Source organism: Solanum pennellii, chromosome 6 (assembly GCF_001406875.1).
Source record: "Solanum pennellii chromosome 6, SPENNV200".
Taxonomy (NCBI): Eukaryota; Viridiplantae; Streptophyta; class Magnoliopsida; order Solanales; family Solanaceae; genus Solanum; species Solanum pennellii.
In genome coordinates, this window is record NC_028642.1 from 1,513,809 (window position 1) to 1,524,232 (window position 10,424).

The 10,424-nt window shown below is 32.7% G+C and overlaps 2 protein-coding genes across 3 annotated transcripts; both read right to left on the bottom strand.

The window, feature by feature from the left end:
* Positions 1-296: 296 nt before the first annotated feature.
* LOC107023818 (gamma-interferon-responsive lysosomal thiol protein-like) lies at positions 297-2,826 on the bottom strand. Its single transcript, XM_015224629.2, has 5 exons — positions 2,547-2,826; positions 1,837-1,902; positions 1,592-1,732; positions 1,152-1,232; positions 297-592 (listed from the first exon to the last, which is right to left on the bottom strand). The coding sequence occupies exons 1-5, from the start codon at positions 2,802-2,804 to the stop codon at positions 425-427; spliced, it is 714 nt and encodes a 237-aa protein (XP_015080115.1). The 5' UTR covers positions 2,805-2,826; the 3' UTR covers positions 297-424.
* Positions 2,827-3,691: 865 nt separating this feature from the next.
* On the bottom strand, positions 3,692-9,079 carry LOC107023817 (gamma-interferon-responsive lysosomal thiol protein-like). 2 transcript variants are annotated; one of them, XM_015224628.2, is made up of 5 exons: positions 8,653-9,074; positions 7,904-7,969; positions 7,299-7,439; positions 4,766-4,858; positions 3,692-4,278 (listed from the first exon to the last, which is right to left on the bottom strand). In XM_015224628.2, exons 1-5 carry the CDS (start codon positions 8,908-8,910, stop codon positions 4,072-4,074), a joined length of 765 nt encoding a protein of 254 aa, XP_015080114.1. In that variant the 5' UTR covers positions 8,911-9,074; the 3' UTR covers positions 3,692-4,071. The 2 variants fall into 2 exon arrangements, with proteins under 2 accessions (XP_015080114.1, XP_027773698.1); XM_027917897.1 differs by lacking the exon at positions 7,904-7,969 and having other exon boundaries at positions 8,653-9,079.
* Between the last annotated feature and the right edge of the window lie 1,345 nt (positions 9,080-10,424).

Here is a 10,424-nt window from a genome sequence, read left to right on the forward strand (position 1 = left end):
TATAGGTAAGACACTCTTGAAACAAGGACTTAAATGTTTAGTAATAGTGAAGCGTTGTGAAAATTCCTTGAGGTTGCTTGTTCTAGTCCTACTAGCCTCATAATTATATTTTTTATTACAACATTGACACTCCTTAATGACAATTATGGGTCCGCTACTGCACATATCTATGATATAAAATTATATATAATATACCACACAAACGAGTTTTAGGTGTTTTAGTTCGATTCCATGTTTGTTACTTAGATTTAATTGTATTTTATGCTAAATTCATCGTTAGTTAATCACAAACAATCTTATTAGAGAACTGAACAGCTTCATTATCATTCAAAACTATGATAAATATTTTACAAATGCAGTTCATCATTTCATAAAACATAACCAGCATCAAGTAGCTCTATTATATGTTGACATAACCTGTGGATTATGCAGATGCAGCAAGCTTAACTCTCTGTTCAACAAATGATGTAATTGTTGAACTGATAGTTGATAACTTGGAAGTGAAACTTATAGAATCAGATGAGCTACAACCGGGGATTGGCGCGGTTCCTTTGTAAGCTTTGCAAATGTAGCTTATGAATTCCCTGTAGTCCTGCAATGACGAAAATACATAGTCATCGCGTTAGAAGGATAGTACTTTTGAGGGCTAACGGTACTCCTTTGGTCTATGTTGTTCAAACACTCAATGCTAGTAGCACACAGAACGTCCAACGTAACAATGCTACTTTTGGAGGATCCGACAGACACCTGGTGGCAATTTTTTAAGATTGACCATAGAGCAACATAGCATTTGGATGGTTTAACAAGATTAGCAGACCAAGTCGTGCTCAGAGGCCATGTACTTCTAAGAAACTTTCGATTCCCCTCCCTCTCCCGACACATGGAGGTCATTTACATTAGCCACAAATCGTACAAAACAAGACTTCCGGAAGCAGATAGATATAGAAAAGACTTATGAAGTACTGTTGAAAGCAAAAGGCAATATCAAAGCAACCACAACATATCCAGTGTACGTAATTCCACAAGGGGAGTCTGGAAACGTAGACATTATATCTACTTTGGAAGTTAGAGAGGTTGTTTCCGACAGAGACTCTAGCAGGTATATAATATTGCAAATTGCAAAGAATATACAGGAAGAATTAGAAACTAACAGTGTAAAGCGGTTGTCCATCAACAACAACCCATGGCACAAATTTATGCGGAGGTGTCTCAGCTGCGTGGCGTAGTTCAAGCTGCACATAAGATTTAAGCGACGCTTAATTCACACAGCATAAGATATACTACTGCTAAAAAAATTCAATCAAAGTTCGCTCCACATCTATGTTTTTCTTTTTGGTTTCAATTGTAGTTCTTTACAGCAAGAAATGAGGGATACACTACGATGTGAAATCAACAACAACAACATCAACATACTCATAGTATCATCCCACAAAGTAAATGGGGAGGTAGACCTGACCTTTTTTTCAGAGTCAGAGAGGTTGTTTCCGACAGACGCTAGGCTCAAGGGGAAAATAGAAACAGAAGTACAAGAAAACGAGTTTTTTCTTCAAACAGAACGGGATTAGATGTAAATCAAATCAAGAGAACTAACCTCTTTGCCTCTGTCACTGCTAACACAATCAGTAACGAGTTTTTTCCTCAAATTCAGTTTTTCGAAACACGTTTCCCATTGTGTATAATTCTTATGGTAGATCAAACTTTCCACACAGTGAATAAAAGGAAAGTGTTCATTCTGCATCAAACATATCCAATAAAAATGTAACCAGACTTTAGATTATAGTCGCAAAATCAATTTTCAATAACTGAACTAAGTGAAAGTAAATACCGATAACTTACCAAATTTGGCCAGACATCAAGAGCACAAGCCTCTACAGTGTCCAGAAAACATTCAGCTGGACCGTGCTGCAATCATTACAACAAAGAGAACATCATAAGTCCCTTCCCTTCTTCTTTACGCACACCTCAACTAATTTCACGTGATATCTGACACCTCCCACCACCAACAGGTAACGGATAAGTGTGCTAGCTACCCCTTATAAAGTCAACCACATTTCATCATCTGACTTTTCACCTAACTATTGATACACTAATCGAAACAGAGGTTTTTTTTAACCGCGAATTAATACAAAATTTATGTTATAAAACATGATTTCTTAGATTCATGGAATCAGTTCAATCTTCATTTAAACGTTTTCTAAAACTATTTTTACCTTGTATCCTACTTTCACTCAATTCACAGGGTTCAACAAACAATCAATATTTCGCGATCAAGGGTGTAATAATACTCTTTGTAATGGCGGCCCTTATATATCATATTAACAATCGAAATATGGTCTAAAGAAAAAAAATCTCTACCTAGCCAGCTCACTAGGAAAACACAAGGTGGAAAAAGAAATTCTCATTGAAACATTGGAAAACTTTTTAATTTTTCGTATGAGAACACTACTGTTTATTATTTTCACGCTGATTTAATCAAAATATCTATTGAACACATTTTTTCAGTATGAAATAGTGATTTTTATGTACAAAAGAGATTTATGGTTTACCTGGCATTTGAAGGTGTTATTGGATAGAATTTTAGTATTTCCCCATGGAACAAGTTTAAGATCAACAAAATCAATTATCCCATTCTTGAAAATCTTAGGTAAATAATTAACAATAAAATTTGAACAACCAGGACAAAGGCTTTCATAATACAAAGCTAATGAAACTTTTTCCTCACAAGAAATGGAAGAAAATTGGATGAAACATACAAAGGAAAATAAGAAAATTGATGATAAAATTTTTTGGGAAAAAAATCCCATTTTGAGATGATGGATTTGGGATTTTTTTTTTTGTGTGTTTTTTTGACTTTTATATGGTTTGATAAAAGCTGAAATCAATCTTAAAATTATCTCTTCACTTTGATCAGTGAAAACAGTCCATACTATTATTTATTATTTTATATAATAAATTGTTAATTTTTTTCACTTTTTAATTAAAATAATCACTTAAAAACATAATGCGAACGCCGTAGGAAATAAGAAATTTTAAAATAATATTATTTGCACACGATTTCACATGACTATTCATAAATTTCGATTATATTTTTTCATTTACTTTTTTCTATTGGAATAAAATAATGTCATTTTATTAGCTGTCCTGTAAATGAATAATAATTAAAAAAAATCCACGTGAATTATATTTTATTTAAAAGCTAATCAGATCTCATCGATATCACCTATAGTCAAGTGCCACTTTCTAAAAAAAAAGTTAAAGTTCTTATTTAACTCAAAAAAGAGCTTCTCTTTTTTTTTTTCAAAATAAATAAATAAATAAAAAGAACGTGTTTTGATCAAATTTTAAAGAAAAAAAAAGTGATTTTAAGAAATAAAATAAATTTATTTATTCATTTTTGAATTAACACGTTCATTAAAAAATAATTATAGTTATAATAAATTTAACATTTTATTCCTATTAATTATGAATCGAATAATTAAAAACTTAAAATTTTCAAGAAATTCTAACTTTTATAAAATAATTAATTGAGGGTATAATAGATTTAAAAGAGATCGTTCTTTCTTAACTTATCTAAATTGACAAGTACTTAGAAATAATTAAAAAAAAATACCTTTCAAAATAAGATAATATTAGAAGGTTAGCTAATAGTCAAATTTAAAACCCAACTGAATCCCTTATTTTCACCTTGAACTGTGTGCAATGGGTACTATTATAAAAGATCAAAATATAAAATAAGATCATACTAATTCAGAATCAATTTCATGGCTACTTATTAGATGTAGACAACTTATAAAAACCCACACTTTCTATATCCACATCAAAAATCAACCAACAACTACATATGGAATGAAATATCGCGAGTAAGGTCTGAAAAGGATAGAATGTACGTACGCAGACCTTATTACTAACTTTTTTTTGTTTCCGAGTCCTCATATTACCACATTTCCCATCAACAGCTGATTAGAGAGAACTGAGCACCTTCTTACAATTGCATAAACCAACTACAGTATCTCATGATTTCAGAAAACGAAAAACGGATATCTGCACCAACGAGCTCTGTGGACTGTAGTATTATGCAGATGCAGTGAGCTTAGCGCGGTTCAACCATGATGTGATAGCCGAACTTACAGTTGATAACTTGGACATGGCTGTCTGCTTTAAACAGAAAGGATTAAACTTCCTTCCAATTTTAATGACGTTAATGGATGAGCTGCAACTAGGGACCGGGGTAGTTCCTTTGTACGCTTTGCAGATGAAGCTAATGAAGTCCATGTAGTCCTGCAACAACGAAATATATTGTCAAGAGTAAAGAGTTTTCACACAGCAAACCATAATACAATCTCAGCCTTCACAAGGTAAGAGGGTAAGGCGGCGTACACATCACCCTCCCAAGACCCCACTTGTGGAATTACAAAAAAGAAAACTGCCATAGCAGATAGATATTGGAAAGACTTCGAGGAACTGTTGAGATCCAAAGCCATTTCGGAGGTAGAAAGCTCTATATCAGGCCAGAAGGTTAAAGTCCGCTCCTTAAAGTGTAATGCTGGTAACTTTAATATTATTGTGAAACAGTATTCAGGGGTAATGCTGGGTGTGTGTGCGTATGGGTGGGGGTGGGGGTGGGGGGGAGGCAGGAAGGAGTTTTTTCTCGGTGTTGATGCAGGAAAAGAACTCGAAAAAATATTTTGACAAACAGTGAGAAAAGGACTACAACACTAGATAATAAACAGTGCAAGTTCTGAAGTGTAGAGTAAGAAGAACTGACATCGTAAAGTGGTTGACCATCAACAACAACCCACGGCACATATTTATGTGGAGGTTGAAGAGCATTCGTCTCAGCCGCATACTGTAGTTCGAGCTGCGCATAAGATCAAGTAACATTAATTCAAAGAACATAAGATGTTACTATAAGAAACAAAACATCGGACCATAAAGCTCTTAATAAATCAAATTTGTTTCCGATAATAATGATTTTCAGTTGTTGGAATTAAAGCCAAACAAATGGATGCTAGGATTAGCTTTCTGAGTAATTCTACTCAAACTCATCAATCTCAAACAGAGCATGTGAGTAACTTAAATCCTCTCCGGTCACATCATAGCAAGAAACGAGGAAAACGTTATTTGTTGACCTGCGCCACTACAAATTTCTAAATTACTTAACCACTATGTTAGCAATTTTGTCTTGAGTTTCTTAATTAACTTGACTCACTTCCCCTCTATATGTTTACTCTCATAAGTCTGGAGAATAAGGTTACAATTACAATTTTGTTAACCAAGCTGCCACTTGTTTGTCGGAAACAGTGGCCCTATTTCTTGAGAACCAAAAACTAGGTGTTTCAAGTTTTTCCAGAAGTTCCTTGTTCTAGTGGAAAGGGAGAAGTTGAACGTTAACGCATCTCTGACCTGACAGCGGAGGTGATTGCATTTCAACAGAATTTGATGAGTATTGTTCAAGTCATGGGATCATACGTGAAAAGACAGTTCCTGAAACCCCACCATAGCACGATTGTGTAACTAAAAGGATGAATTGTGTCATAGTTGAGAAGGTGAGAAGCATGCTCACAATGGCTAAACCGCCCAAGTCATTATCAGATGAAACAGTTAAACTTCAGAAAACCTATTACTTGATCAACAGAACTCTATCAATTCACTTGGTTTAGATATCCCAAAAAGTTTAGATGAATGAGGTGGTGTTCTACTCCCAAGCTAAAGGTGTTCATGTGAGAGCTTCTGAACATGAACTGTACGAGCAACGAATGAAGTCGGACAATAAGTAGCTCCTTACATATTCATCAGTTACACATTGTGGGATCCCGAAAAAGAAGAAAGTCATCAGAAACATAGATATACTGCTCCGAGAAAATGGTGTGGAATTGCTAATAATCGGTCAGCAATTGCCAGGGGAAAAAAGTAGTCCATATTCTTGTTACATTGCTTCTACTTCTAACCATCCTTTAGGTGGAGAAAGCACTACAGAAAGAGTAGACAAGGTTGCTGAGAGAAAGAGAACCCTGATGCAGATGTTGAGGAAGGGAAATCAAAAAGCCAAAGAGTAAAATCATCCAAGTATGCTTCCTCAAGTATGTCCTCATTACTGATGAGAGCAGCCAAAAAGTCTTAAGAAGGTATTGGATGAAAGTCATGCAAAAAGAGATGGAGTCTCTACAAAAAAAAAAAGTCTCATTTGAAATTTTCGAACACAACTTTAACATTTTGTTGTAACTAGTATGTGGATGACATAATCATTATATGACAAGGCAAGAAGTTGATCAAGTTGAAGGGAGATTTGTCCAAATCATTTGACATGAAGGAAAGGACTAGGTTGACCCCGGCATAACGAATTCTAGAGTGAAGATTGTTCGAGATAGAACAAGTAAAAAGGTGTGGTTCTCACAAGCAAATACACCGAAAGTATACTTGAATGAGTTTAACATGAAGAATGTGTCTTACAACAAAGGAAGAGAAAGATAGCATGGGAAAAATCCCTTATTCCTTTGCCATCGGGAGTCCAATTACACAACAATTTGCAACAAAGATGACACTGCTCACGCAATAGGAAGTCAGGAACACTGGGAACTGTAATTTGGATAGTCCATATACCAGAGAGACATCTCAAGTGACTGCCTGTATTTTGAAAGATCTGATACTTCCCAGCTTTATTTCTTTCTTTATTGAGAATGATTTTTCACATAGGGATCTTGGTGTTGTTGTTTCTCTTTTTTATTCTCGCTGTCACGCCCGCTTTTGTTCTTGTAATATACCCTGACTAGTATTTTTATGTGCTATTTTTACCAATACATTGAAGGGTATATCCAAGAGGGGGAGAGAGAAGGTATATCCAAAAAGGTGGAACTATAACTATTACGATAATGCAGCAAGACATAACAGAGAATACTTACTTTTTATTTTTTACGACTATCTACAAACATAATTTCGTGAAGAACACATTCAAATTCAATTACTTCTATATACATAGATGCATAACACAAGCTAGTATGCTCAAGAATGTATATATCTGCGAGCTGACTAGTCGACTTGAAAAAATCCTCTTCTTCATATTCATATGTTCCACATCTATTGATTAAGGATATAGCACAACAAAGGAAAACAAAGTTTTCTTTTTTTTTTTTAACATTAGGATGTGAAATTATAAATTCAAATACATCTTTACAGCAAAGTAATTCAGAAATAATACCAACTTGCCACGAAATGCTCAAACACCCAAAAAAACAAAAACCAGAGAGAAATATAAAGGACATGATTTTATGATTAGCTGTAAATCAATCAAGAGAACTAACCTCGTTCCCTCGCCCACTGAGGACACAATCAGTAACAAGTTTTTTCTTCAAATTCAGTTTTTCAAAACATGTTTCCCAATGGGTATAATTCTTGTGGTAGACCAGACTTTCCACACAGTAAATGAAAGGGAAGTGTTCATTCTGCATCGAAAATCCAATAAAAATGCAACCAGAATTTAGAATAGCCTTCCTTAAAGAGATATAAAAGTAACATGCTACCTATCATTTATAAAGTAACTCTCTATGTAGTGCTACACAATATCTTTTAAGGGGTTGTTTGTTTCAAGCTATCTTTTAAGGTTGTTTGTTTCAAGCTATGTTGCTCAGACTCTCCAAAAAGTTTTTGACGGTTGCGTGTAGGATACTCCAAAAGTAGTGCATTTTTGGAGAATAAATGACATTTTTGGAGAGTTCGAGCAACATAGTTTCAGCACAAGTTCTGCAAGGATTAGTAATACAAATATTAGTAACACATGGATTATTCCTTCCTATACATCAAACTGAAACGTACTCAAAATGAAATGAGCTGTGATGTTTTTAAGCTTTTCAACTAGCAAACCACAACTTATCGAAACCATGCTCAACAACTTTAATTAGAAGCTCACCAAATCTGGCCATGCATCAATTGCACACGCCTCTACAGTATCCAGAATGCATTCATTTTTTCCATGCTGCAACCATTACAAAGAGAATTTCATAAAATCTCTAGTTTTGCCTGATGCTATGCATTATACAAATATATACTTACGTAACAACAACAACAAAACACCCACTGTAATCCCACAAGTGCGATCCGGAGAGGATAGATTCTACACAGACTTCACCCCTACCTTGGGAGTTAGAGAGGCTACTTCCGGAATATATATATATACACATATGTAAGAACCACAAAATAACTTAAACTTAACAAGCCAAACTATACCCCAGATACAGATTTAGTCCTCCTCAAATCTCAATGGGTTCAACTCCACTCACTCTTTATTTGTTCAACCATTATAGTTCATACATACACAAAAATATTACATAATGTATAAATATCATACTCTAAACTCAGAGGTGGCATAGTTTACTTGATTCAAATTTTACTTAGAGTTGCGTTTGGACAAGCATTTTACTCTGAAAAAATTTGAACTTTCATGGGTGGAAGTCCCAGAAATCCAAAACCTCCTCTAAGTCCATTTTTGCTAAACTGTCAAACATATATTTAAAATGTAAATTTTTCTGAAATCAAACCCCTTAACATCTATGGTCAAACGCTAGCTAAATTTTGGATCCAAATCTAGTGATTTGATGAATATGTACAAATTAAATCCACAAGCTTCAAATTCAAATAAAAAGGGGAATCTTGGATTACCTGGCATTTGAAGGTATTGTCTGGTTGAAGCTTAGTATTTCCCCATGGAACAAGCTTAAAATCAACAATATCAATCATCCCATTCTTGAAAATCTTAGGTAAGTAATTAACAATGAAATTGGAACAGTAAGGACAGAGACTTTCATAATACAGAGTCAAGGAAACTTTTTTCTCACAAGAAATTGAAGAAAATTGGGTGAAACATAGCAAGCAAACTAGGAAATATGAGATTACATTTTTTTGGAAAGAAAATTCCATTTTTTGGAAAAAAAAAACTTGTATTTTTCCAAGATTGAATTTTTGGGATTAAAGTACAAAAACAATATTCTTGGTTCTTGAAATTTCAGGGCAGAATGAGAAACACGTGGAACGAAAAGAGAGGAGACACAAGGAGACTGGTGAATGATGACGAAACATGACTGAATTCAAGAAAGCCGTGGTGCATCAGTGTTTCATCCTTAATTTTGTATATGGAGAAAAATTTGTTGGAAACGTCATTTTTGAATGAATCCTGCAGAGCGCGATTCGAAGTCATGTCTTGATGTGGACTTCGGACACCTTAGAAACAAAAAAAATGAATTCTGAGGGAAGGAATATCTAACACTTTGTTTGGATAATTTTTTTTACGTAGTGTTTCATAATATATTATATTATCTTATAGTTATTATATTATTTTAATGAATATAGTATTTTGATAGATTGTATTATTTTTTGTCGTTATACAATCACGTATTTATAATTTAGATGATAGATTTGTAAGAAAAATAGGCTATCAGATAAATTACTATAAAAAGGTAAAGTCAAAAAATGAAATATATATAATTATTAAATAATAAAATAAAACGATGAAATATATATAATTATTAAATAATAAATAAAAATAAAACGATATAACAAAAAAGATAAAGTGACAAGAATATTAAGATAATGATGTGATCACATTGTATGTGTCTAAAGTTTCAATTATGAAATATAGCAAACAACAAAGGAAAATAGCAAGCATAAAATAGTATTTGTGAATTTCTTAAAACATGACTAATTAATGCTAATTTGATAAGTATCTTATTAGTTGGTAATACTATGAGAAACTTACATAAATGTACTTTAATAAAAAAGTATTTACCATTTATAGCAATAATATTTATTTTTCACTTGATCATTTTTAATTCATTTATAATACAAATTTAATACACATTACAAAGAACAATTTATTATTCACATATAATACAAGTTTTAATGATAGATAATACATTTATTTCACATTCTAATACACTTTTAATACAAATGTGTCAAATTCTACCAAACAAATATGATATATTTCAAAAAATAATTATAATTCATATATATTGCATATATAATTCACTTTTAATTCATATTGCAGATTTAACATAGTATTACTATAAATAATAATAAATACAAAGTATCGCTAAAATCAACAATTATTTATGAGAAATTGACACAAACATAAAACTATTATATATAATTGGCAATATATAACCAAATAACTAAAAGAAATAAAATCAACTTTTTATAGTTTTTTTCTTTTAATCATGTGCAACCAAACCCCATTAATTAAAGAGATGAGAATTTATTTTTCCTCCCTAATTTTAACTCCTATAATTAAGGAAGTTAATTTTTCAATTTCTTTAAATTCTCAAACTCAACTTTATTTAACCTTCTATTAGAAAAAAAACAGTAATGCAATTTACAGAAACATAAAAAAATATTTGATTGCAATTTTTTTTTACCAAACAACAATAATTAGTTTATTA

Coding starts and splice junctions, on each gene's coding strand:
- LOC107023818 (XM_015224629.2), bottom strand. CDS start 2,804: ATGGGATTTTTTTCCCAAAAAATTTTATCATCAATTTTCTTATTTTCC. Junction 1,233..1,591: donor GCAGTGACAGAGGCAAAGAG/GTTAGTTCTCTT, acceptor TCTTATGTGCAG/CTTGAACTACGCCACGCAGC. Junction 593..1,151: donor ATGGACAACCGCTTTACACT/GTTAGTTTCTAA, acceptor TCGTCATTGCAG/GACTACAGGGAATTCATAAG.
- LOC107023817 (XM_015224628.2), bottom strand. CDS start 8,910: ATGGAATTTTCTTTCCAAAAAAATGTAATCTCATATTTCCTAGTTTGC. Junction 7,440..7,903: donor TTGATGCATGGCCAGATTTG/GTGAGCTTCTAA, acceptor TTTTCGATGCAG/AATGAACACTTCCCTTTCAT. Junction 4,279..4,765: donor ATGGTCAACCACTTTACGAT/GTCAGTTCTTCT, acceptor TCGTTGTTGCAG/GACTACATGGACTTCATTAG.